Here is a 27622-nt window from a genome sequence, read left to right as displayed (position 1 = left end):
GGTACTTCAAGTCAGTTACCTTCGATACTTCTTCCACCTCTTGCTTCTTCTCATTATTTGCAGGGTTCACATCCACCTCTGCTTCACTCAAATGAAAAGCACATGTTGATCCTCACACCAAGTCTTTCCCCCCCTCTTTGCTCCTTCCTTATCGCATCATCGTTCCATCTTAATTTTGCCTTCCGTTGCTCAACAAACTACCTACCTTAGGAAGCAGCTCTCCCTTGATATCTCACTTTGCTGCTTCCTGGTCCTCCCAGCTCACAGGCTTCTATTTACCATCCTCCCTTTTTATATCTCGGCAATCTTCACTTTCTCACTTCCTCATCTTTCACCTCCAACATTACCATTCATTCTCTCGAATCTCACTACCGCTCCCCTATCAATTTTCCATTCCACATTATTTGGGACGGCATGAGACTCTGAGCAGTTTATCATCACCAATCAAACAGATTCTTCAGCCACTTCTCATCTCCGCTACGAATACAAATACATCCATCATGCTTCGCGCCAAGTCCGTCAAAGCTGAGCCGGGCTACGCGCCCCCAGGGCACAATGCCTCTCGTAATAAGCAACCTTCAGGCAACATTACCTTCCCCGTTCTTGACAGACTCGAGCATGAGAAGGATCCGAAGGTTTGGGAGAAACACATCGATAAGGCCTTGCCCATCTTGGAGAGATTGGAGCCTGTCTGCAAGAACATCGCTGAATCCACAAAGCTCAATATGGAGACGAGATGTGTTGCTTCGAACTGGGTGCGGCAGATTGCGACAGTCCGAAAGCGAGCTGTTCAAACAAACAAGATCACCATCGGAGTGTTTGGAAACACGGGCGATGGCAAGAGTTCGACCATCAATGCCCTCTTGGGCGAGGCCAAGTACATATTCTCCTCTAATTTTGAGTTCAACCTGTGCTAACTATCTTCAGCCTGCTCCCGACAAATTGCATGCGCGCTTGCACCGCATGTGTCACAGAGATCTTTTACAATGACGACGATGACGATGAAAACCCATTCAAAGCAGAGATAGACTTCGTGTCTCCTGACGAGTGGATTCGCGAGATCAAGACATTTCTTGACGATGTTGCTGCAAAAAATGCTGCAGGCAATCTTAACCTCGACGATGAAGATGACAACGAAGAGGTGGAGAGCAATGACAGCGATGAGGGCCAGGGTGAAGAAGACCTTGGCGGTGACGATACTGATCGCTCCGTTGCAAAGGCCAGAGCAGTATACGCTAACATGGACAACGAAGTTCTTCTGGAAAGCTCAGTGCATGATTTGATGAGACATCCGAATGTCCATGGAGTTCTGGGGATGACCCAAACATTCAAAGCCCAGAAGGCCGAAGAACTTCGTGAGATGATCGAATGCTACATCGACTCGACAGACAAGGACGACGTGGACGCAGTCGCATACTGGCCCTTGGTTAAGGCTGTTAGAATCTTCACTAAGGCAGAAGCACTGTCTAATGGCGTGACGATCGCAGACTTGGTAAGCTTTCCGAATGTTCTGGGAGATACATGTGAGCTGATAGCAGTTCTCAATCACAGCCTGGAACCCATGACGCCGATGCCGCTAGGTCATCCATGGCAAGGGAGTACATGAGGTCTTGCGCCGGAATCTGGATCGTGGCTCCCATCGACAGAGCCGTCGACAATAAGGCAGCCAGGGATTTGATGAGCGACAATTTCAAGTGTCAGCTCAACCTTGACGGATCCTTCTCATCAGTCACGTTCATCTGTTCCAAGACAGACCACATCAACCTCAATGATGCGGTGAAGAACTTCAAAAGAAAGCTGAAGCCTGGAGTCCTGAACATGTAGCAGAAATCCCTCAAGCAGAAGCCGGAGATAAAGAATCTTGAGAACAAGATTAAAAAGTTACAAACCAAGTCCAGAGGGACCAATTCATCTGCAAATGATTCGGACCTGGAGCAACCACGCAAGAAAACGAAGATCTCTGAGCTTGAGGAATGCAGAAAGCAGCTCGACAATGTCAAGGACGATCATCACCAGCTTGTCGAGAGTGTTCGCGTGGCCTGCATTGACAAGCGAAATGAGCTTTCCCGCGATACATTGAAGAATTATTTCACCCGCGTTATGAAAGAGTGAGCAAGAAAGAGAAATATCCCCACGCCGATGGATGAAACAACTAACAAGAGATAGGGCCCGTCAACAGACTGCCAATCGGAAGCAAGATGCTGCAAAGGTCCGAATCGACAACAAGATCTCCAACAATCTGCCTGTTTTCTGCACCAGCAGTCATGCATACCAGTCCATGGAAGGATTGTCTGATGGTGCTACGGGGGATGTTCCCGGTTTCATGCAAATTGAGGATACTCAAATTCCACAGCTCCAGCGCCATGCACAAAGCCTTACCGAAGAGCTGCGTATTGCAAAGCACAAGGAAGTACTCGTCGGCATTTGCCAGATCTTGAACTCTGTCTCTCTTTGGACGCAGAATCAACCAGGCTCCTCTGCAGCGTTGGACAGAAACACACTGTCCTCAATTTTGGATAAGTTCGACAGGGTAAGTTGAAGAAAGGTCTTGCTGTCATTTTTTTGCATTGCCATGTTCCCCGGCTGCCTCTTTTCCGACTATGTTGCCAGAGGCTAACTTTCTGCAGGAAATGTCTTCAATCACCAACGATTGCATCAACAATCTTTGGAAGTCCAGGCACCAGCTCCTTAAGACCATGAATGTCGCCGCAGGCCATGGTAGCGAGGAAGCGCCAACCTCTGTCGAAGGCTGGTTCAGCATCTTCCATTCGACGTTGAAGGCACTCTTCGTGCGGCGCGGTGTCTGGAGAACGCAGAACTTCAACGAAAAGCTCCTCGCGCCATTCTCCACCAGGTACTTGCATAAATGGGCTGATGTATTTCACGAGGTTATTCCCAGCGACCTCGATGAGTTTCTTGTGAAATCATGGCAAGAACTCACGTTGACTCACAACAACATCATGGCCCAGATTGGACAAGACGAGGACGAAGTCACGCAGATCGGCGCACCGCTGCAGACCCAGCTGAAAATTCATCAGGAGGGCTTCAAGCGCGTCAAGGCCGAAGTCATAACCAAGATCAACAGTGCTCAAAAGCTGGCAAGCCGAAAGCCCATGCAGGTTGTTGCCGAATTCATGAATCCGGGCTATGACAATTGCCTCAATGAGAAAGGTAGCATCCATTCAACTTGAAGTTCGACATATTTGAAGCTAACAGTCTGTGTCTGTAGGAAAAGGATCGATGGCGCGCATGAGAAATGGGCTCGTGGACCATGTCATGTTGCGCAAGGGAGAAATATTCTCCAGCGTGGTTGACACCCCTGTGGAAATTCTCGACGAGGCAATTCGTGGGTCTGCAGAGTCAATGAAGAGTCGTAACAGTGAGATTGGACGCGCGGTTCGCAATGACTACATGGTTGCATTGTCGAAGCGCGAGGAGTCCGCGCGTCACGAGGAAGCTATCTTCATGAAGATGATGGCAGGTGTTCTGGAGATCGCGGAGCCGCTGCTGAGATGAGCAGCGGGGTTTGGAAGACGAGGAAAGGAAGGACTTAATGGGACACAGGTATATCTCCACGAGGACGGAAACATAATTATGCATACATGGATAGATACCACACACAGCGATCAATTTCCATAGACACAGTACTTTAGGCAGTACTACAGATACAGGGAGTTCCATATTCTTGAGTTGGTATCTAGGCCTGCACGCACTTGACTTGGCCATGTCTCCAATCAACATAGAGCTATGACGGGACACCGATGCATATTTCTCGAACACAATCAATCGAGCGTAGTCATCCAAGAGGCCTTGGTAGGAACCTGAGAACGGTACTGCAAAGAGGCTGTTCCAATCTTAAGAATTCTGACAGTCTCAGCGAGAATTCGTGACTGTAAAAGGACTTCGTGTAAACTATCAGGACGAAGACAGAAGTGATGGCAGGGGAAGTCACCCAGAGACGACAAGCAGCCAAGTCAGCTTTTCAATACTTGCTTCGGATTGAAGACTTGTTTGAATGCATTTGATTAACGATGCAGATAAAAGTTGGAGTTCCCCCGAGGCAACTGCACAGATGGGGCTTTGACCTGCTCCTTGCGACTTGCGCAGCTCCCCGCGTACCATCTAGTCATGTTTTTGCGACAGCTAGAACATAAGGAAGGGTCGCTCTCAAATACACAGCTTACGAAAGTTCTTATCACGGGAGATCATTTCTTGGTATCACCCAACGAGTCGCCATGCGCTGACCCGACCCAGCCGAGCGGGTTAAAGTCTCACCTCAGCTTACGGAGGCCACGAATCGAGCAGCTCGTACAACATACTCCGTGATATGATTTGCGGATCACATACAGGCCTTGTAACGTTCATATAGCCTATGATCCTCATCACTTGGCTTGAAAATGCGCCGGGGTGTACCCCCGAGGGGCCACCACATTTAGAATGAACTCTCGCACGTTGTTCCGAACGATGAGGAGATGGATTTCCCTCTTCCTTCCATTGCCCTGTTCATGAACAAAGTGCTTTCTACGGTCTACCCTAAGCCCTTCATTATGCCTTCATCATCCTCCCACAAACATCCCCAAGCTGCTGACCCCGTGCCCGTGGACTACTACATCCGCAAAGAAAAGCCTCTGCCAACTGACCCAACTATCAAAGCTTACGTCCAGACAGTCCTCGAAAACGGCTATGTTGTAATCCAAAATGCATTCACCGAGGCCGAAGCCAAAGATGCTGTTGACGAAATCGACCGCCTCCACGGCAAAGATCCCAAAGGCGGCATGCACGCCTTTGACGGATTCAAGACGAACCGGATCTTCTCCCTGCTAGGCAAGACCCGCGCCTTCGACAAGTTCGTGGTCCTCTCACAGGTGCTGGCTCTGAACGACTACTTCCTCGATGAGGATTATCTCATCTACATCATGGAGACGATCGTAATCAACCCGGGCGAGAAGAACCAAGTCCTTCATCACGATGACAGCGTCACGCACCTCCCGCGCCCGAGACTGCCTGTCACGGCGGCGACGATGATTGTGTTGGATGACTACACCGAGACCAACGGCGCCACGCGGATCATCCCCGGATCGCATATTTGGGGGAGTGATAGGATCGGGGCGGAGCATGAGGCGATTCCGGCGGTATGTCCGAGGGGAAGTGTGATTTACTTCTTGGGCACGACGTGGCACTCTGGCGGAGCGAATCGCAGCCAGAAGCCGAGGTATGCGGCGACAATTCAGTACTGTCAGCCGTACATTCGGCCGATTGAGAACTTGATGATCGGGATCGATCCGAGAAGGGCGCTTTCGGGCGAGATTCCGAAGAAGATTGTGGATATGATGGGGTACCGGAGTGCCATTCCCTTCATCGGATACGGTGAGTGCTAGCTGCGGTCCCAAGAGCTTTATGAAAGGTGCTAATCATGGTATCAACGGCAGCTGATGGGATGAACCCACGCAAGGCGACCCAGCGGATGATAAGGTGGCTCCAGGGGCCGGTTGACCGGGAGCCACCGACGTTCCCTTGCGAGAAGGGAGACAAGGAGGTTCACTTTATCAGCAAATTGTAAATGATGGAATAGGGTCTAAGGGTTTTGCCTTGAGATGTCCATTCAATGCTGACGCTATGGAATAACATTGTTATCCAATCACCAATATCTTTCGTGAGGTCCAATCCTGTCTTATTCCGCGATCCCTCAATCCTCGTCAATCCGCATGTCTACCGTGCGCCATCATAGCTTCATGCTTTAATCTAGAGGATCATCTTCGCACAGCCGTTATTTAGTCTTCTGCTTCTTGAAGCCCAGCTCTGCCAAGAAGGAGACTCTCGCCACCGTCACCCCAATCGTGATGATCATGCCCACCCAGTCCCCGGCCTGCCACGTCGAAGGAGACAGGCGGCCTTGGTTCCCAAACACCTCGAAGGTGCCTGCAAGAAGTGAAAGGTCGATCGCTAGAATAGCTGCTTGCGCGATCTTCCAAACACCGATGTCTGTTGTGTATCGCAGGAGCACGCCGTTGAGGATAGCACAGCCGACCATGGCTCCGCCTCCCTGGTAGAGAAGCAGGTCGTGGGCTGCATCGCGCGTTCCGGTGTGGGAGTCGAGGAAGAATTGGTCAAGCATCCAGTCGCGGGTGAAGAAGGACATGAAAGCACCCCAGAGCGCGCATGGGGGGTCCCAGTAGAGGAAGACGGCTTTGTAGATGGAGGGGATCTGGGTGGTCATTTTCAAACGCTGATAGCTTGCAAACGTGGGTTAAAGTTCAAGAATATCCGTCAACGCATAGCCGCAGGGAAGGATACAGCAACTCATTTAAACCCCCGACCGATTGCGCCCAGCTTTTGAGGGTTGGTTGCGGGCGGCGAATGCTGGAAACTGCTTAGTGCTGATCCAAGGTCTACAAAGTGCTTCCTTCTCAGAGGGCAACTTCACAAGGAAGCAGGCAATGGATCTTTGGTACTGCAGGATGATGAAACTACTCCCGCAATGACTTTGGTATAAGTCTGTCGAGAGACTGTAAGTCGATCGATCACTCCTGAGGGTTAACGGTATCATGGTTATCCATTAATGAATACAAAAGCCTTTCACAATGTGTGTCAAACGTACGTCGCACGTAAATCTCAAACAGTAGTACTCTAATCGTAGGTAGTCTTTAATTAACTGGGCATCTACTCTTCAAGCTTCAAATATATTCCGAGCTCTTGCTTGTCTGCTACTAGTAATCCTTCATCTGATATGCATGAACCATAGTCAGCCTAGTCTACATTTCATGCCATTGGGAAGTTGACTGCACCGCCCTCCCGATGGCTTGGAGTTCAGAGTTCTACGTACGGAATAGGAAAAGGAAATAGATGATACATGTGTACAGCTGGACGCGGACGCCCTTTGCCCTATACAAGGACGTGCCGGCGATTAAAGAATACCACCAACATCACCGCCACGAAGTTGAGAGACTCCCGACAGACTCATTGCTTCAACAGACATCATAGACAGCGGTGTGATTGAATACCCGTCTGTAGACTTACGTACCAATGCAAAGTTACTCGCTAACGTTCGCTAGGTATAGGAATGAAATGGGAAATTTACGGATGGGTAAATATGAAGAAAAACGGTTCGCAACTCAAATGTATTTCCCGAGCGAATGATCAGTATTCATGTGGACGACGTCATGTCACCACGCCGGCTGAGCCACCGAACAACTGTACTGCTGGGCGACATGTCTCGATTGTCTGTTTCGACCAAGAGGCCAATCAAGTAAGCCCGCACTTGGTACTACACATCAACCATGCTCTGTGGAAAGGATGGCTGTGCCCCAGCTGCCCAGTATGTATGTATTAGACACTACACAATTACAAATCAAATGGTCAGCAATCCGATTCTGTTCAGCCTAGTGTAGTGTCCCGTCCCGTGCCAGCATGTTTCGGTCGTGGATTCGTACATCCCCAAAAGTACCCCGCATGTGATTCCCAACCAACCAATCTGATGAGAATCCTTGTCTCATCAAAGGGAGGGCTGGTTATCACTCCTACTCGCTAAAGAAATCATACATATTGGTCGAGGAGAGTCTTGGAAGTTTTACTCTATCTCAATTTTGTCGGCCAATGACAACGTCCACACCACCACCAACTTCATGAGTTTACTTGCTTTTGTCGCTGCACGGGGCGCGGGTCGCTGGATCTAAAACTGCTAAGTACCCCCTAAAAGGAGAATTTAAGTAAAAGTGAATATTACTAGCGCTATAAAAAAGATGTGAAGCTAAGATTACTAATACTAGTGTAACTAGTAAAACTATACCTAATAATTAAACAATTATCCTTATAACTATTAATCACATATTAATATAACTAAAAGGAATAAAGTAACCATAACGTTATCTAATTAAAACAAAAAGCACACTCGTATAAATTACCTATTATAGTAATTCCTACGATTAGCTAAAACGAATAAAAACTATATATTAGGTTAGTTACCATAAAAAGTATATATTAACGGAATAACAATTCCCTGAAAGTTAATAATACAGTTATTATTGACTAAAGTTAATATTAAGTTAAGATTTGAAACCAAAACAACGGAAACTAGTAATCCGTAACAAATCTATAAACTATAACTATAATAATACTACGGATCTAGAATATCCGAATCGGATTAAATAAAGCCGTAATAATTAACTTTATAATAAGGTTTTTACAGTTAATTACCTATTATAGTAATTACCTAATTAAGTATTTACTAAACTAAGTAAAGGTTTGCGAGGAAAAAATGTATTATATATATGATGGATTTTTCCACTTAGAACAGATTTTGAGGAAGCAAGCAATTCAACAGTTTTATCTATTTAACTACTACTACCTATTACTACTATTCACTATTATTATTAGTATTATTTCTTTTATATTAGTAATAACTATTTATACTGGTTATAAATGGTTATTATTGAATACGAGGAATTTTATTATAATAATCAACAAAACGAAAAGTTTCCCCCTTTTATTATATTAAATACTACCCCTACTCTTAATAATATTACCTCTATTATACACGTTTTTACACTGGAACATGACCGCATACGCATCTTACACTGGGAAAACGTGGCTCAATATATTTCTTGGTGCATATTCTGTGTCACCCCAACTTCTGGGACCGTTGTCTTCGATAAGTCTGATGGGCGACCTACACCAAGTCCTCCAATTCGGACTGATTCCCCAGAATCTGAAAGATGCTTCTCATTCACATCCCCAATGCTGATTCTGCCCAATATTGAAGTCACGGCACAGTTTCCAAAGTTCATTTCGCGATGCCGACCGTATCAACAGCAGCAGACCTTGCTGTTCAGTGGTCAAACCCGAGCGACATCTCCACCATCTTGTTCATCCTTGGCGGCGACATTGTCCAAAAGGCCTTCTCTCAGGGCACTGGAAGCTCTATGTACCAGTATGCTTTTCATTTGGCTGCGCAGCCTATGCATTCCTCGCCTTGGTTGGTATTCTGGGTGACGGACGCCTTCTGTCGCCTCCAGATTATTCCTGTAAGGTTTTGAACTTGGGGTCCGGCTATCTTCGAGACAGCAGAAGCTTTGTTCTCGGCCGTCTATTGAGAGATATGGAGGCCATAGAGAGCCGAGTTGGCGGAACAGAAACCGAAGATGGACGGGATTATGCATTGAACATCACCGTCTTCGAAGCAACCTGGAACAAGAACTCTCCAACACAGTTTTCATGGTGTCATATCCATCTCATTGGCGCAATTGTTACCTTTTCACAATTTTGCATCGCCCTCGCTCCACTTCTGATCAATGGATCCTGGAACGTCATTCTTATCACTGCCATTGGTACCGCACTTGTGCAATGGATAGGAATGTTGCCACAGTGGAGAGCTGAAAAGCTGCCCAACAGACAAAGATCACCAGAAATATTCGCCTTGACTACAGGTAACGGTTCTCGGGATGTTATGGTAATAATTGGCTATGGAAGAAGCCTGGACCTCGAATCACTCGCAACCATGCCCTCTCCACGGAACAGTCGGCCATGGGAGAAGTTCAAATCTTTATCGAAGCCCCGGAAGATTTCCGAAGACGTCGAGGCAACACCTCGAAGAAACACCATGAGAAGAAAAGCTAGGACATGCAGTATGTGGCCGGTTAAAGGACTGCCTGCAGGATTTCTGGTCACTCAAATATCAATTATGGTCAGCTGCGTCTTGTGGCTTGTACTCCTGATCAACTTGTCAGCGAGTACCAGTGTGCCGGAGACTTGGTGTCTACTCGCAATTGGAGCCATTGGTATGTTTCAAAATGCCTGGTTAGCTGCATCCGAGTTGTCCCCTGCGATGAGGAACATTCCCATAGGAAAGGTGGACCAAATCAAGGGTCGCAAGGTCATGCACGCTATCATGGATTTCCACGTGACCTATCGGCTTGGGGTGCCACTGTTGAAAGAGTTTTTTCCTGGGAATCTGAAAGATGCAGAAACGAAATGGTGGGATAATGATCGAGAGGAGTACGAGAAGAAACGCGAGGAGTGGCGCAAGAAATTTCCCAGTGAAGGTCCTTCAAGACATCGAAGTGGCCAAGATATACCCGCATTTCTATATCCTCTAGCCGAAGAAGTATCGGAATGATTTTGGTAGTCATCGTATTAGCTATTAATACTTTTGGTTTGCCCAGGACTGTTAGGTTTCTGTCGACGGGAAATCCTTTCAATCACGAGGTTTTACTCACTTATTTAGTGTTTATCACTTTATCACCGCTTCGAAATGAGACCTATGCTGTATCAGGATTCAAACTGAATGAATTTGAACCAAACGTTTGAATTTAGCTAAAAGGAGAAGCGTTTTTACTATCCTTCCCCCGATTACGATTCGCATCCATTACATACACATCAGCGTCATGCATCAACTGTATCGGATATATCGCCACTCAGAACTTCATTGAAGACATTGGAACTTGAAGTCGGCGCTGCTTCCACACAGTATAATTACCTAGGGATCGCCAAACTGTTCCAAACACCTTTTATCTTGGCAAATAAGCTTCCAAGACCCCCTCTCTGTGATTCAGTAGCAAGGCTACTCGCTGTATGTTCCTCGGCATTTGATGATCTTTCTTCGACCCCCCTCGGATCATCTGCGCGATGCTCTATCCCTCCTTGGACGTCTCTTTGCTTCTGAGAAACGTCGCCCGAGTTGTGGTTGCGTTGAATATCATCCGGCTGATCCAGACCGGGCCCCAACCTGGAAATTCCGGGTTGCTTACGCTGCATTTCTCCTTGCGATGCTGTGTCAACTCTCTCAAAGCTTGGTTCGTAGCCGTCTACGCACCACTTTTGGGCTTGCTCGACTGCTACTCCCATCAGGCCCCCCGTTCCAAACGTCGAAAATCGTTGCAAGAAAGTGTCTTCAGGTTGCGTTAACATACCAGTGTCGTCCTTGCCGCTTTTCAGTTTATACAAAGGCAGATGTGAAATGTGCACTCGACATATGACTTGACAGTAGAGAACGCCCCAGGCGACGTCGTTGTGGCTGGCGAATCCCGCGTCTCTTTCTGGATCAACTAGCTCAACAAGAATGCCGATCTCCGCTGGAGTCTCGACTGGTCTCGGCCGAGAGAGAATAATAGCGAGTCGCAGGAAATGTTTGTGTTTGACTTTGGTTCGAAGTATGTCCATCCAATCTTTTGACTTGTCGGCTGCAAATTTCACTGCGTTCGTCGGGTTTCTGTCATTTGCCTCGACTCTCTTGACCCGATACCATTCGGAAAGCTCTCCGTGGACCGAGAAAGAAAATGGCTTGTTCCTGTCAAAATCTAATATTTCGTCCAGTGCCCCTTCGGTAGCATAGAGCTTGAACCCTGGGTACTGAACCAGGATCCCATGACGTTCCAGTCCCAAGACAAAGTTTGGGTGAGCCAAGGGGTAGGGGTAGGGCTCATCCTCGTGGCACATCCAAGAGAGTGGTGCCCATCCAAACCCCTGAACTGAAAGCCTCCTGCCTGGTAGAAAGATGAACCCGGCGGGAATGCATGAACTGTACCGCTCGTCTGCTTCAATCAGTCGCCAGAACTCCACCATGAGCTCTTCTCGTCTTAGCACCCCAGATGGGGATACTTGTTCTGAACGATAATCGTCGTTGGAGCTGAGATCCTTAGGCCGCTGTGGGATCGGGATTCTCAAAAGACTCGACAAAACCTGGGTCTCATCTGCCAGCCGTTCTAAAGTCTAAATGCCAGTTAGTCCTATGTTTGTTTGTCGCTAGCGCTGTCGTACGTACTCGGTACCGAGCTGCCCGCCAAGCATTGGCAATCATCAAAGCCCCCGGGTTTTGAGAACTCAAATGTGGCGGATTCTTCATCATATTGTCATCGAGCTTCTTCATTATCATACCCTCAATTGTCCATCTCATCGTTGAGTTCCGGGAAGGTTCGGTCGGAAGTAATTCTAAACATAGTAGTTTTGGTTTTCCGCGCACTAGCACCTTCCGAGATTCACTGTCGAATGCTTCTTGCAGTGTCCACAGTCTCATCATCCATCCAGATGAGAGTAGTGCAATGGCTACCGTTCCGCAGTTATGATTGATCTGCCCCTTGGTGAAAAGATGCTGGTCAATGACAATGCAATGCCTCGCCTGTCTGAAAACGTGATTGATCCGATTGATTGCTCGTTTTTTGAAGTCGCTTCTCGTAAGCCCTCCATACCCGGCGACCATGGGTGCATGCTGTCTAGTCTGCGGAATGGCCAAGGTATCAAGCCAGAAGAGATGTCCCTTTTTTGCTTCACTCATGTGCTCGTCTCTAGGTCTCTCGTCCCATTGCACATTCCCAAAAAGCTCATTGAGACATTTCTCAATGTTTTCAAGCTGACAAATAGGAATGCTGTTTGACGATGGATTTCCGAGTCCTTGGGACCAAACGTGTGACAGGGTAGCAAAGTCGTCTCCCGGTTGCCACTCTTTCACCCCGACACTGAGGACACCGTTTTGCCGCCCTATTCGGAGAAGAGGAAAAGCACCCTCTTTGTCCTCGTTTCCTCCGTTTTCTAACGCCTGAAAAATAAGGTCTTCGTCTGTCTCGACGTCTTCGCAGGCGACTGGCTTATCGCACCTATGCGCAGGCTTATATCTGGGATCGCTTGAGTCCGCGGACTTGGAGGCGGCTTCGATAAACTTGCAGTCTTCGCTGGTGCACTTCTCTGATGAGTGGTGTGAATGTCTCACGTGCTGATTACTCTTATGGTTTCTCAGGGTAGCCCATAGGAGCAATGCACTTTGTCCAAGCTTTCCTCTCAAGACCTTTTGTGAGCGCAGACACCATTTGTCCTTCTGCCACTTATGACGAATGTAACCTGGCGGTCCCCAGCCGGTGTCTCCATCTTCCTGCCACCCACCAAAATCAAGGCCACAGGCGTGAATAGCGTGAAGTAATGAGGCTGACAGCGTCTCTCCAAAAATCATCAGACACAGGATTTCTTCCATTTCGGTCGTCTCAGGCTCGCTATTGGACGGTTCAAAAAAGACGCTTCGTGTAGCACATTTAGTGGGTTCCTCAAGACCCATGGTGTCGGCCAGTAGTTCGGGCTGTCCGGCGACGTTAGCGAGGATAACGTCCCACACCCACTTCTGGGCACCCCCCACATTTGGGCACCCCAAAAATGCCTCACCGCCATGAATACCCGCCACCTTCAAACCTACACAACTTTATCAATCTTTACCCAATTGACTTCATTTTTGGTATATAGCTTTATACGCATCAGATGCCCTCATATTCCGAAGATGACGTCCTACGGGCGCTTGCTGCTATCGCAAACGGTACATCTGTCAAAAAAGCTGCATTTGAGCATGGTGTGCCGCGTTCAACTCTACAGAATCGGATCAGAGGTGTGCAGACGCGAGATATAGCGTTTTCTGATCTGCAAAGGCTTTCTCCAACCCAGGAAAGTCATCTGGCTGAATGGGTTCGAATCCAGGCTGCCCTAGGCCTTCCTCCAACCCATCAGCAACTCAAGGATTTTGCTGAACGCATCCTACAGATCCATGGAGACTCCCAGCCTCTTGGAAAGAACTGGGTGCAGTCTTTTATTAAGAGAAACCCATCTGTAAGGGTCCAAAGAAGCAGAGCAATCGATTCCCAGCGTATCAATAGAGCTTCAACTAATATAATCAGGCAATGGTTCAAGCACCTCGCCATACCTGAGATCATGGCCATCAAGGCCTCCAATCGATACAATATGGATGAGACTGGTATTCTAGAAGGCAGAGGATCAAATAGGCTTGTCCTTAGATCATCAGAAACTCGTTCTATCCGCAAGAAACAGCCTGGATCGCGTGCTTGGACATCTCTGATCGAGTGTATCTCTGCAACTGGCAAGGCACTGCCTCCACTTGTTATATACAAGGGCAAGAGTGTCCAGCAGCAGTGGTTCCCTCTAGATCTGACGCCATATGAATCCTGGAAGTTCACAGCTACAGAAAATGGGTGGACTTCAGACTCTACAGCTGTCAAGTGGTTAACAGAGGTCTTTATTCCTTCAACCCAGCCAGGGGACCCCTCAGAGGTCAGATTATTGATTTTGGATGGTCATGGAAGCCATGAGACTACTGCTTTTATGTATACATGCTTCAGGAACAAGATACACTTGCTGTTCTTGCCAGCACACACGTCACACGTCCTTCAGCCACTTGATCAGTCGGTTTTTGGGCCCCTCAAGGCAGCATACAAGAAGGAGCTTGGATTACTGGCTGAATGGGATGCTGGTACAGTTGTGGGCAAGAGAAACTTCGTTATATGCTATGGCAAGGCGCGTAAGGCAGCCCTGACAAGCAAGAACATCATCAGTGGCTGGAAATGGACTGGTTTGTGGCCTGTCAGTATGGCTAGACCCCTCATGAGCCCTCTGCTGCTTGAGAACACATCAACCCCTGCCAAACCAGCTGGTCAGGTCTGCAAAGGGCTCTCTGATGGCAAAGCAAGCGAAAAATGGGCGGCAGATACATGAGCAGTCCTTTGGTCAACCCCCAAGAAGAGGGATGAGCTTCAGGATCAGTTCAGCCTGTTCAGCAAGCTAGATAACGATGAGCATACGCAGCGCCTGCTTTTCCGGAAGGTTCAGAAGGGCTTTGATGAGAAGGCATACCAATTAGCAGTAGCCCAGCGAAAGATTGAGGCACTGCAGGCAGAGGTTGATGCCAGTAGGGCCAGGAAACGGAAGAAGGTCAAAATGAGCCCAAATTCGAAGTTTGCCGATATTGAGGCTATTCGGAGGGCTCAAATCGAGGCGGGCGAACTTGAAAGTAGCACAGATGAGTCCAGCGAGTCAGAAAACCCTAGTGATAGCGAAAGTTGCATCGTCGTCGCATCATAGTACATATAAATATTGGTTGAAGTTGATGTGTATAAAGGTGAGGGCATCAAAAATGGGGTGCCCAAATGTGGGGGGTGCCCAGAAGTGGGTGTGGGACGTTAACGCCTCTCGCCAGGACAAGCATTTCGTTTGCCTCGGAAAGCTTTTGAACCGCCTCCAAAGGCTTGTTGGAATGGAGTTCGAGAATACTTTGATGCCAGAGTTGCAGTGCCCTCTCCAAGTCTTGTGTGTCAATCGAACGCCCCTCTATGAATTTCGTGTCTATGGGTGTCTCACTTCCAAAGTTGAAGAAAGCCTGAGGAAGTTGGAAGAAAATCAATGCCTGTAAGAAAGGGTATGGTTTCAGTCTGCAACAGTCGTTTTGTGCACAGGGAGTTAAGATGTAGCCCGGTGCCACCCGCCATCCGTGAGCGGCCGGAAAATCAACAAATGCCTTATAGGTGCCCCCAGGGTATTGACAATCTTGGAGCTCTTCCTCATAGTATGGAATAGATGGAACTCCAGTGGTCTTTTGGTCGTTAAAGATACCTCTTATGTGTTGCATCTCTGAGCTAGTCGGCTGGGTGCCCCGATACAAAGAATGGACGGGTAAATTTCGACGGTGTGGTTGTTGCGGATTGACCGACTAGTCTGGACTGAAAGTTGAGCATTAGTTTGGAGGAGCAGGCGGGTCATATGAACAGCCCATAGACCTCCTCGCCTGCATATCTGCCAGCAAGACCTGTTGAGCTTACCCACCATCCTTCCAGGGCTTCACTTTTCCGCTCTGAACTTCGCTATCTCTGTATGTCTTGCAGGTATTGCATGTTGCATGAGACCCTGGACATGCAGCGAGTCCACAAATTAATAATGCATGGAGGCTGACAGTGAGGATGCAGTCAAACATCTGCTGACCCCTCCTATTGCATTGAAACATACATCAGGCTATCCGAATTTAGCTGGAGAATTTCGACTGCAGACTAAGGTAAGAATCCGTGTGTCTCCGACGGGTGAGGGCCGGGTTCAATTCCAAGGTCACCCGGGGCGTACGTGGCGGCTAAATATGTCTCGTTCAAGTAGTGGATAGGCAGAGACAGTCCCGTATTGTCGGCGGCGAGGGTTGGAGGCTCCTTGGCGTGGGAAGCATAGTGTGGACATACAAGCCCCCTTATGAGCAGAAATACTACCACATGCCTTACTTAGCCCGATGTAAGACCGTCCGCGATAGAGTCGCCCCAGCCCTCCCACACCCCCCCTCCATCTAACCTAAGGGAGTTTCCGGCCAATAAAAGCCTCACATGGGCGTATGTACATAACGCCAACAGTCGTTACAATAATGAGTAATTCCACTACACATTTGCATTTTGACACATTGTCCCACACTGCCACAGTTATGTCAGACCAAAACCAGGCTATGTTGTGTAACACACCAGATTCAGAGCACTTGCACACCCCTTTGTCCATTTGGGCATTTGCAGCCGCGCCACCATGGCTGAATGACTGGAATTTGCGCAGCCACCCAGCACCAGACGCAGGATTCCGTTCATGAGAGGTAAGCTCACTCCAGCACAAAAGAACTGGCACCCCCTTCGAAGTTGTGTGCAGGAATTCCCCTCACTAAACAGAAGACCAACAAGGCTCCAGTTGTGCGGGAGACTACACCATGAGTAGGGTTCGTACATATTTAACGAATGGATCTCTATATTTCTAATATCTCACTACAGTCTCTTGAAGTACGGGTGGGCCACCGTCCGAAGAGTCCTTTTCGCAAGAGAGGTCCTTTACTGCTTGAGTTCGTGTATCGTCGCTGTACCTAGGCCTATGTGCGCTAATAAATGTCGTAGTGTCGTTCTCTTTCTATCATGTCAACCTAGCTCTGAGGAAAGAGAGATCACCAACAACGCCATCGCTAATTTGTATGAGGGCGCTGCATGGACTGGACGCTTAACTACGGTATCATTCGATGACGATGGCTACGACAACTATGTCGAGATCATCGGCGAGTTCGAAGAAAGAGTGCTCAACAAGCTGTCGAAGCGTTCAAAGCTTTCCGCAGACGCCTGGAAAAAGCCGCCATGCCACAAGTTCTGCTTCGTCGTGGACGAGGTCACATCCTACTTAATTATGGAGATGATGGGCCATTATCAATCCCAGTTACACAAAGAAACGGTAGGTCTGGTCTTTATGCGCCATTCAAACCGTATCAGAGGTCAACAACTACAAGATGGGGCCAGAAAGATTCCGGATATCCAACGTCTGGCAAAGATCACGGAAACGTTCACGGAGGTAGCGCTTGAGAAGAACTCGTTCATTCGGCCAGTCACTTGGATTGTAGATTTGGATGAGCCAGTACACCATGGAGGCAGTTACGAAAAGAGCATCGAAGCTGCTATTGCCATCATCAAAGTTGCAAACAGCCTTGCGGTAGCCGAATCAAGAAAGCAAACCACTTGGGGCAACACAGCGTCAATGTTACAACTGAGAAAGGCTTCCACCGGAGGGGAACCCCAAAAAATACGCCATGGAACAGTCACACTGTATCCAAACTACCGTCAGCCAAGAAATTCAGTAACGACTGGGGCAAAAGTGCCAAACGACATAGACTCTCCCGACTGCTTTCCTGAGTCACAACCGGGGGGCCCGGACAGAGTCAATACGGGCTACAAGTCTGTACCACTACCAAGATATGGCTTTTCTCGGGGCACTTTGGATCCCCTGGTCCACATGCACATCAGGGATATACAGCCTGGTCTTCATGACGTCGACGAATACCTACGAGCAGGGCATGACCCTGGTTCTCTTCATGCCGTGGAAGTTCGAACGTCTAGGGCAGCTCTGAAAATTATTGCAGGACAGGTTACAATGGGACGTCAGGATTTAGAACGGGAGCTGAGTATCATCACGGCTATGAGAGAAAATCGCAATCCGAAAGAGACAGCCGAAATTCGTGCGGTCGCAAGATACTGGTTCGCTGAGGCGTTATTTAGACTTGGAGAGTATAAAGAGGCGTTTGACCAACTCGAGGAAGATGCCAAAGCCGCGTTCAGTAGTTCGACGGACAAAGTAACGGAAATCAAACTGCCTATACAGGTTCCGGCCGGTTTACAGCTCATTCATATTTTTCAACTACGGGCGCTTTCGGTGGCGAACACCGGAAAATTCAAGACGGCGAATTCGGAACTCGACAAAGCCCAGCGGTTGCTTCGGCATCTGTCTAGAAGTCTTTCAGCAAGATCTCTCAATGAGGAACCGATCGACCATCAGGTGGCATATGTTTCGTTGAACATCACCAAGTCGCGAATTATTGCTCTTCGGGGGGACTACCGACAAGCTCTAGGCGTGATGCTTGGAACTTTCAACCATTCAATCATTCTCATTGGCGAAACACATCTCTGGACACTTCATGCATCGGTTTTCACCAGCCAACTTATGGTTCTCACATCACGGTTTGACCAAGCACGTGTTCTTATTGAGAAGTCTCTCAGGATTATACAGGAGCATACAGAACTCAGCCACCCCTTAGCCATCGGTGCTCTGAGCGTTTTGACATCTGTGGCACAAGCTGAAGGCAGAGTGCTTCAAGGCTTAAGCACAGTTGCGCGCATGTCCCTTGCGCTAGGAATTGCAGCCGATCCGGAGACGACATGTCCTACAACGGTCATGCTGAGCTTACAAGCGGGTTTCCTTGAGCTACAAAGCGGAAATTTCAAAACTGCGGAATCTATTCTAGACTCGGCGAAGAAATCTGCCACACACAAGTGGACAGCAGAACACCCACTTGCCCTCAAAGCTCAAGCACAACTGGCCCTTGCTCAATATCATCTAGGGAAATTAGCTACCGCGAGGGATAACATCTTGAGAGCTTTAAAAGTACAGCTTGAATTATTTCAGGGCGTACCGCCAAACTTCTTGTTGTGGACGAGCGAGTCTGGCGCCAAGGCCTGCTTTGAGAAGCTCATACGGACCAGGGATATTTACTACTATCGGCGATCTATGGTAACCTTGAACGACCCGGTGAGAATTGAGGATGATATCATTCACCCTGAGGCTCTAAGCTCTTTTCTCATTCTCGGTAAAATCGAGTCAGCCAGTCGATCTCACGAAGGGGTGAGATATGCCAGCGTTCTATTTCATTTGGTATTCAGCTCTAGCCAACAACAGCTTGGTGACTCCAAGGACATGACAATGGAAGCTGCAATTGGACTTGGGAGAGTCGAAATATCCAGTCTCACGTATGCCGCCAACCCGGTTGAACGAACTCGACACTACAATTGTGCCAACAGTCATTTCCAATTTGTTACGAATCAAGCTTTTGACAACCTGAGATGCAGGGACAAGCCCGCTTACAGGATCAACGTTTTGCCCTACGATAACGCAAAATTTCCTGCTTTTTCCACGGACCTGTCGGCCTCAATGTGTCACGCACATTGCTCGACCAAACGTGACACGAGCCCACCCATTGATAACGACAAGCGGACAAATCTTGAGCGTGAACAGCTCATGTCAGAGTTTGAGAAGAACAATACTTGCTCATTGAAGAAGATTGGTCATCCTGCTTTCTCCCTGGATTTATCGGTGACGAGCTTTGGCAATGAACATCCAACGGTCCTTCGAGCACGCCAGGAATTCATCATGGTGAACCTCTTTTTCAATAGTCAAGCTGAAGTTGACACTAAGGAAATTGAGGCAACAAAAACTAGTCTCTTAGGGGTTCTTCGAGCACAGGAACATCGACTAGGGTGGGATCACCCAGATCGACTACACACGCTTGCCGCTTTACTTCCTGTCCAGCTAGCTGGCAATGATTCCGAGCAGATGCTAGAAAGCACATTCAATGACTTACTGAGAAGGCTTAGGAAACCTGAAATCCGTCCCCAGCGAATTTCAGAGACTCTTTTGATGACAGAGAACGCTGCAAAGATGTTTCTTACTCGAAAGGGGTTGTTTGCGGACAGAATTGAGAAGATTCTCAAAACATTAGAGTGAAGCTGGGAAAGAAGCACACAGAGAGAAACCTATTTTGTTCACACAGTCTTTGGAAAGTTTACAGTACCGATGCCGTGGACTGATTGAAACTTTAGGGAGTTCAGAGATGGCGGTGAGTCAAGCAACGACAGACAAGTGAGGAATCAAGCTCCCAACAAGGTGTGTTCAATCCATGCTCGACGTACAAGATGACACTTTATTGATGGCTTGAACTATCTTCGTTCAGCCAGGATTTGGAGATGCTGTTTCGTATCGAAATACACGCGGGGTGGTCATCGCCCTTTTGTCTATTTTGCACCTACCCCTTTCCTCCAGCTTTCAATCCGACAATCTTTCTCCCTTTTCGTATGTATATGTAGTCGACATCCAATAGAGCCATTAACGAATATCGTCCAAGCAAGTGATGTGAAGTCGATTTCCCAGTGCGAGTCATGGTTCCCAATTACGCCGACCAGACTTCTATGTTGTGAAAACAGAAGCATCTGTCAGCGTCGTATAAACTTATCGAGAGATCCAGATACCTCCGTTCCCATAAGCTTTGTCCCTGAGCGCTGCGCCCTCAGTCCTCACACCGGCAAGATGGACCGGTATCCGATCAACCTGCTTTTGGACCTTTTCTCTCGTCTCGACATACCGATCAGCTAAGCTCATCTCGCTCCTCATCGTCCTCATCCTCTCCCTTGTCTCAATCGGACCCCAGTTGTCACGACTCAAACTCGCAACGGAAAGCAAGACATCCGTCCCGTACGCCTGCAGGGCCGCGTCTGAGCCAACTGGGGGCGTAGCCATCCGCAGTTGCCCCATAACCAAGACCTTCAGCTTGGTCTCCAGGAACAGGACACCACCAAACTCATGAATGATGTGCACCGTCGCGACATTTTCAGCGGCCACACGAGGAGTAGCGTAGGGGGCTGGCCCGACGGTGATGATACTCTCGTGCCAGTCGGTGGAAATGTGCTCCAGCCCGCTCCTTGGGACAATACGGGCCCAACCGAAGTAAACCCCTCGCATGCGCATCTTAACGTCCTCAGGTATGCCACTGAGATTTGCCGTCGGGATACCAAGCTCCATGCCGCCTCTTCCGGTGCTGCGCACGATTCTTCCATCGAATTTGATAGGAAACGGGTCCATTGGTCCAGAATCGGGGCCAATCACCTCTGGAGGTGCCTCATCGAACCCTGATTCGCCGTCTTGCCAAGGGGCGTAACCGTCACCTCTTGTGGTGGCATACTGCGCCTCATACTCCGTAACAGTCGTCTTGATGCCTGATTTATCGATGGCAGACTTGCCGTAGGCGATGTGAGTGGCGTGTTTCGTGACGAACTTGGCCGTTTGAAGCTTCTTCGTACGCGATTGCACCACAGCAGCAGCTGGTCCCACGTACCTATTCACAACGGTGTTGGCAACGATCGAGCCGGCTTTGATACCGAGTTCGAGCGGCATGCTAGCAAAGCTTGCTCCGCGTACGACACTCGCGTCTGTTGATGTGCTGGCAATGCGGAAAACTGGGCTGGGACAAAGAACCTTCCTCTTACTGCTGCCGCCATCGCCACCTCCAGTGCAGAGAACAAGGCGAAAGTATCCATCATCAGCTGCTGCGGGAATACGGATGACATGCGTCTCTCGCGGCATGTGCTTGCTAAGGTTCCTTGGTGCCTTTTTGAGGAACTTCTTGATGTCGCGCTGGCAACCTCTCTCATCACCTTCTGCCATATCCGTAGGCGAAGCTTGTGATGACGGGGTGACGTCGAGCCAGGAGTCGTTCGCTCCGACCAGGGACTTGAGGTTCATGCCCATGTTCCCGGAGAAACCCTTCCGCTGTAGCCATACCGTGCGCGTAGGAGGTAGTGGCGCATCTGAGAAGATGGTGACAGTGACTGAAGTTGAGGGGCCGCGATACCAGACTAGGACAGTGGAGTGGCGGAGGATCGCGTAGTGCTTGGTGTACTCGAATGGGTGGCTGATTAGTCCGCCAGCGAAGTACTTTGTCTCATCAAGCGCTGTTTGCCAGAATGTCTTTTCCTGTGTCTGTGAATCTGCGGAAGGTGCTTCGGAGGGGGCATAGCTTGGCGAAACTGGTGGTCGAGGCCCTGCCAAGGGGAACGTCTCCGCCGATGGTGGACCTGGGAAGACTGGGGAAGCTGGAGGGCGCTCGTGTGTGGCCACGGGAAACGTTGCTGCATTTGATGGGGGTGGGAAAGGTGGCGGTGGTGGAGGGATGTAGTTGGAAGGGACTGCGAATGTTCCCGATTTAACCGGAGGATGAAAGCCGGTTGGTTGTGGCGATTGGTAATGAGATGCGGATGAAGATGCTTCTGACTTTGTAGGCGGAGGCGGACCCGTTGACATGGGAGAGACCGGAGAGATGGGAGATGCTGGAGGTCGATAAGGTCGATACCTCGGCTCGTTGAAAGACTCAGCACAAGATGGCGGTCCGGGAAACAACGGTCCCGGGCTCGGCGGCGCTGGTGATGGAAGCCTCCCTGGGCTAGGGGGAATGATGTTGAGCCTGCCACTCGCGTCCACGCCCGGAAACTCCTCGTAGGCTGGTGGGGGGTCATAGATAGACGGGACCGCCGAATCTCTCAAGTTCGGCGTCGACCGCTCTCCGCGAAGGACCGGTCGACGCTGCGGAAAGGGGTCGAAGTCGGGAGGTGGCGGCATCGGCGGCGGGCCGGGAAACTGTTGGCCCGGCAGGGGTTTGCGCCTCACGGCCGCGATTGGGGCCGCCATGACTCTCGCTGCCGCTCCTTCGTGATTGCTGTGGGGGCTTCCTTTCACTGCCGAGCTGCGAGTCTGTGTGGTGAAAAAATGTTCAAGATATTGAACTTGAAAGATGAGATGTTTCTGCTATGATCTTCGTGTGTTTTGTGTTGGGACCGGACACTCGTATTCTAGAATTGCGGCCCCTGAGATGAGGATGAATCTGGAAGTGTCTCATCACGTGTCGCCAAGTCAATAATTCGGTGGTGAATGTCGGTAGCGGGCATGGGTCGCTGATAATGTAAGCAGCATTCCCAACCATTCTTCCTGGCCAAAGCGTCTATTTCTCAGACGTCGACAAGCGATTTGAAACATTAAATACATGAAAAGAAGTGTCACTTGACTTGGATCAATCAACAAACAGTGGGCTAGGAACATGCTTCTCATTGCGTTGGAGAAGCCAGGAAGTTCAAGAAGGACACAAAGCCAACCGTCCGCAATCCCGAAAACTTCACCGTCTATTTTCCGAGCTAGCCCCCCAACGATAGGCGAAATTGGGGGCCATTAGCGCTTCCCGACCCTGCCGTTAGCGGATCGCCCGCCCGCTCAAACGGGGTCGTCAACCAGAACATCCAAGTTTGTCTGGACGAAGTCAATTGGGTCTCTCATTTGCACCTTCACTCATTTCTAAAAAAGATTGCCCATTGATTACAGGAGGAATACATCATATTCAACTCAATCATTACTGTCCATATTGTGCATGATAAAATTGACAAGACTTAGTCCCGTATTTGCCAGCGAGGTGGGGGCTGCTAGGACCGAGCATTTTCCGCGATCGTCTTGGTTTGACAGGCGGTGCCGGGACAGCTCAAGAAAAGGGCTTGACCTGGGACTCACACCATTCCCAATACTTCGCGCCCAACTCGGGATCGATGAGGTCTTTCCGAGGCTCTTCCTTCTTACCAAATGGTGAAACTATTTTTTGTGTTGGTAGTTAGCAATAATTCATCTGTAGATGACTGAGTTAACGTACCCCAGCTACCATTGTCCTCCGAAGTGAAGGACTGATCCAACCCAGCAAACAGCTCAGTATATGCACCATTCCTTGGCGGATGCGATATGAGTTTCTATGTCATGTTAAGCCCTCATCTGGTTGCCTGACTGAATACTCCGGACTTACAAACATCGCCAACTGCATTTTTGGCATATTTTGCTGGAGGTTGGTAACAAAGTTGCCCGGGTTTAATGACTATGAATAGTGCATGTTCAGTAGTGTGCTCGCCCGTGCTAGTTGAGGTACTTGCCAAGCTGAGAATGCCGCTTCCCTTCATCCTACGCGCATATTCCGCCGCCTGAATCACGTTCCCAGCCTTGCTTCTGGAGTACATGGACCAGATTCCCTCCTCTTTATGGTAGTCCATGTTGGCAAAGTCGATGGCCGGGCGCGGCGCACCATCAGCTGCACTTGATGAAACCCATATGACTCTAACCGAGTCGTGAGGCGCTATTTGCAATGTCCTCTCCAAGAGGGGAGTCAATAGTTGCGTGAAGAGCTGATGACCGAGATTGTTGATGCCCAGCTGCAGTTCATGTCCCTGTACAGTCGTAGACCCCTGAGGTGGGACCATCACACCGGCGTTGTTCCAAAGCACATCTAGCCGGTTCTCTCGGGAAAGAAACTGCTGCGCTGATTCCTTGATGGTGGATAAGTCGTCTAGCTGGAGTTTCAAGAAAACCATCTCCCCCGTTGAAGTTGGGTGAGCAGCTTTAATCTCATTGATGACAGCCTGTGTTTTAGAATAGCTGCGAGCAGCGAGCCAGATCTTGGCATTCTTCGAGTAGAGAATCTTGACTAGCTCCGTGCCGATACCACCAGAGGCGCCGGTAATGAGGAAGACCTTGACGATGGCAGTGTGTCAGTTATCGGGGAACTTAAGATGCATCGGACAGACGATCTTACCTTTCCAGCTTGATCTGGTAAGTTCTCTTCTGTGAGAGTGGGCTTATGGGGGCTGAGAGAACTACAGCGGACGCTCATCGTGGCTTAAAGTGGAGGAATGGGGATTTGGACTATCAATGATTGTATGTGAATCTGATTTTCCATGTGCACTGTGTCAAGACCTTTCCGTGGGCATGAGGATTTAAGTAGTAACGAGAAATGTATCGTGAGTGAATTAATAGCGAGCTTCTTCAATGTGAAGCTTTAGAAAGCATGACGGTGACCCGAGTACGACGAGCTCGGGAGCGGCCGCTCTCGTCGCATTTACCGCGACCCCACTCCGCTCCGCCTCCGAGCCCCGACTGAGAAGGAAGTCTTGGACAAGCTCCGTGCGGAGTTGCGGGAATGTCGCCCGCGTCCGCACAGGTCTGATTGCTTGTACGGTGAAAGTTTCATCCCTGCTTAGTGAAGAACCGATTACGCGCTCTTCTTTTCGCCTCAATCCGAACCGGCCATCCACAACTCAATGAAAGTAATTGCTCGCAGCACCAATCTAATCTCACACCAATAGCAGTCAAGGACGTGAATCCATTCGTTCAAAATGTGACCGACTTTTGAATGGGGGAACGCCCGCAAGCTTGTTGAAGGTTGCCAATCCCTGCACTGCTGCCTGAAAGGCACGTGAGAGAACCGCCAATTCAGGAAGGACAGGAACGTCTGGATCTCGACTCAGGATGAGGATGAGTTTCATTTAAAAACGCCCAGCCAAGTGATAATCATTGCTCTATAACAAATGTTGCATTGTTGAACACGCACCTCTCGGCTATGGCTAGATACATCGCTGCACACCAAAATCCTCAGGGCCCAGGGGACTCCCGACCCACCGCGTTGCAAATTATCAAAGACGAAGGACTTGCTGGTGACGGGCTATCAGGAAAGACCGCACTTGTGACAGGAGCGAACAGAGGTATCGGGCTTGAAACGGTGCGAGCTCTACATGCAGCCGGCGCAACTGTCTACCTCGGTGTCAGAGACCTCGTAAGCGGTCGGAAGGCAATCGAAGACATCGCCGGAACTTCAACTCCAGACAGTGGAGCACAGCTTCAACTGCTTGAGATTTCTCTTGACTCCCTCGCCTCTGTGTGCAACGCCGCTCAATCCTTCCTCGCAAAAACCAATAACAGAATCAACATGCTTATCCTCAACGCAGGAGTCATGGCGTGCCCCAAGAGCAGCACCATCGACGGGTTCGAGACACACTTCTCGACGAACCATCTCGGCCATTTTCTTCTCTTTCGGCTTCTACAGCAGGCCCTTCTATCCACATCGTCCCCTTCTTTCAACTCTCGCGTAATATCCGTCACTTCGTCTGTGCATCGACTCGGCCCGATCGATGTCAACGACTTCACTTACGACCACCTACCTTATCATCCACTCAGAGCTTACGCAAGGTCCAAAACGGCTAACATTTACTTGGCTAACGAGATTGAGCATCGGTTCGGCGATCAGGGGCTTCATGCACTTTCTGTGCATCCAGGCAGCGTGTTGACTATGATTTCCCGGCACATCGAGGATGACCCGCTTAAGATCCCTGAAGGGGATTGGGAGGAGATTCGGCATTTTAAAAATGCGGCCCAGGGAGCGGCACCGACTGTTCTGGCTGCGGTTGGTGCAGAGTGGGAAGGGAACGGAGGGAGGTATCTTGCCGATTGTGTTGAACAAGGTCATGCGGTTGATCCTTCTTCTCAGACGGACTTGGGGCATGCTTCGTGGGCTTTTGATGAGCAGAAAGCAAGCAAATTATGGGATGAGTCAAGTAAAATGATTGGACTTGAAGAAGGGGCAGAGATTCCACGTCTGATGCAATAGTCTTGTTGAATTGGACAGTACCAAGTACATCCTACTGTACGAAAGCCACGATCGACTCTCGATCAATTGCTCATAGTTGATTCTTCATGCTGCAATATCAAGACTACGCACAATCCCCAGGTCAGAGCAAATTTGTGCCTGGAAGGCACCGCAATTACAAAAGACTTACTCAGTCTTCTGATCAGCTACCGATACCGCGCCAGTAAGCCCGTATGTCGAGCGGAACACAGCATAACCATGTGGCTTTTGTGATCAACGTTGATGTGACCGACACTGTCAACGACTGGTCCTCCATGCTTGTCAATAAGTTTCAACAATATCCTGGTTATGCTTTCCCTCTATGACGGTGACTCTAGTTCTGCTACTTAAATGCGGATGGCTCAGAACGTGTTCTGGAAGCCTGGCATGAAGGCTTCTTACTTCCCACACGTTTCTCCAGGCCATTCCATAGCTGGATTTCGTCTTCGCTTAGCCGGCCCGGGGAAAATTCGCTTAGCATACTCCGGCCAAGGCAAGGATACTTCTTCTCGACAGCTATTAGGGTCTTCATAACTTCCGTGGCTCCGATAACTTCGACGAAGTCAAGATGAATACCGTGGCTTTCCGGTTTTCGGGCTGCCCCGGCGACTAGAGTATTGTGATTCATTCCAACTGCTCCCACGACTAACACAAACCAAGCATTGCCACCGACTCCGGCAGCTGAGATGACAAAGAAAATCCACAATGCGGAGAGGGCTACAATGGCCACTCTAGTAGCCATGATGGCTGTCACGTCCATGTTTCTGTGTCCCGCCGCCAAGTCCTCGAGATTCAGGCCGTGCCCGTTCGCTAGAATGACTATGGCATGCTGGGACCCATTACCGCCGGTCACGACGTAGGTGTCCTTCGAATACGTTCGGCATGCCCATTTCTCTGACTTCCATTGTGGAAGTAGACTAGTAAGAATGGCCAGTATAGTCCCTCCAATGGTTAGAACGAGGATGGTCCAATCCCTCTCGTTTGCTATTGGGATAGTAGAAATGCCCAGTTGAACCAAAATGGTTCCGAGACCGGTCCAGTAGACGATGTCGTGACGAGGAACGCCGCTGCATCTATTCATGCTGGGCGCGTAGATAGAAACAACCAACCCACTCCGCACTGGCTTAGTAACCTCTAGGTCTGATTGATTGAGTTCGACCCGCTTTGCTTCCAGCAATTGCGATGTTAAATGTGCCGTGGTCTCGTCTTTCCAAGTGTCGAAATCTCGAACCAGCCTACCGAGAATCCAAGATGAATTATCGACTGAGTACCCGGTTCTGCCATTGA

The 27622-nt window shown here is 49.3% G+C and overlaps 7 protein-coding genes across 7 annotated transcripts; 3 read left to right on the top strand and 4 right to left on the bottom strand.

Moving 5' to 3' along the window:
• Positions 1 to 500: 500 nt before the first annotated feature.
• On the top strand, positions 501 to 3516 carry NUGGC-1 (Nuclear GTPase SLIP-GC; the record flags this gene model as incomplete). The annotated part of the gene is made up of 7 exons (XM_037322543.1): positions 501 to 877; positions 928 to 1492; positions 1552 to 1776; positions 1828 to 2108; positions 2167 to 2530; positions 2628 to 3171; positions 3230 to 3516. 7 exons carry the CDS (start codon positions 501 to 503, stop codon positions 3514 to 3516), a joined length of 2643 nt encoding a protein of 880 aa, XP_037180023.1.
• Positions 3517 to 4547: 1031 nt separating this feature from the next.
• Positions 4548 to 5560, top strand: CGCA056_v007293 (Uncharacterized protein; the record flags this gene model as incomplete). Its single annotated transcript, XM_037322542.1, has 2 exons — positions 4548 to 5367; positions 5430 to 5560. The coding sequence occupies 2 exons, from the start codon at positions 4548 to 4550 to the stop codon at positions 5558 to 5560; spliced, it is 951 nt and encodes a 316-aa protein (XP_037180024.1).
• Positions 5561 to 5767: 207 nt separating this feature from the next.
• On the bottom strand, positions 5768 to 6217 carry CGCA056_v007292 (uncharacterized protein; the record flags this gene model as incomplete). Its single annotated transcript, XM_037322541.1, has 1 exon — positions 5768 to 6217. One exon carries the CDS (start codon positions 6215 to 6217, stop codon positions 5768 to 5770), a length of 450 nt encoding a protein of 149 aa, XP_037180025.1.
• A 14090-nt stretch (positions 6218 to 20307) lies between these two features.
• fmn1 (Riboflavin kinase) lies at positions 20308 to 22539 on the bottom strand (the record flags this gene model as incomplete). Its single annotated transcript, XM_037322540.1, has 1 exon — positions 20308 to 22539. The coding sequence occupies one exon, from the start codon at positions 22537 to 22539 to the stop codon at positions 20308 to 20310; it is 2232 nt and encodes a 743-aa protein (XP_037180026.1).
• An 838-nt stretch (positions 22540 to 23377) lies between these two features.
• CGCA056_v007290 (putative oxidoreductase) lies at positions 23378 to 24547 on the bottom strand (the record flags this gene model as incomplete). The annotated part of the gene is made up of 5 exons (XM_037322539.1): positions 23378 to 23484; positions 23543 to 23636; positions 23690 to 23758; positions 23871 to 24407; positions 24470 to 24547. 5 exons carry the CDS (start codon positions 24545 to 24547, stop codon positions 23378 to 23380), a joined length of 885 nt encoding a protein of 294 aa, XP_037180027.1.
• Positions 24548 to 25273: 726 nt separating this feature from the next.
• On the top strand, positions 25274 to 26317 carry CGCA056_v007289 (Short-chain dehydrogenase TIC 32; the record flags this gene model as incomplete). The annotated part of the gene is made up of 1 exon (XM_037322538.1): positions 25274 to 26317. The coding sequence occupies one exon, from the start codon at positions 25274 to 25276 to the stop codon at positions 26315 to 26317; it is 1044 nt and encodes a 347-aa protein (XP_037179136.1).
• Positions 26318 to 26678: 361 nt separating this feature from the next.
• CGCA056_v007288 (uncharacterized protein) lies at positions 26679 to 27416 on the bottom strand (the record flags this gene model as incomplete). The annotated part of the gene is made up of 1 exon (XM_037322537.1): positions 26679 to 27416. One exon carries the CDS (start codon positions 27414 to 27416, stop codon positions 26679 to 26681), a length of 738 nt encoding a protein of 245 aa, XP_037179135.1.
• Between the last annotated feature and the right edge of the window lie 206 nt (positions 27417 to 27622).

Source organism: Colletotrichum aenigma (genome assembly GCF_013390185.1).
Source record: "Colletotrichum aenigma strain Cg56 chromosome Unknown KSG_Cg56_contig04, whole genome shotgun sequence".
NCBI lineage: Eukaryota > Fungi > Ascomycota > Sordariomycetes > Glomerellales > Glomerellaceae > Colletotrichum > Colletotrichum aenigma.
The sequence above is the reverse complement of the archived record's forward strand: the minus strand, read 5'-3'. Positions and strand labels throughout refer to the sequence as shown.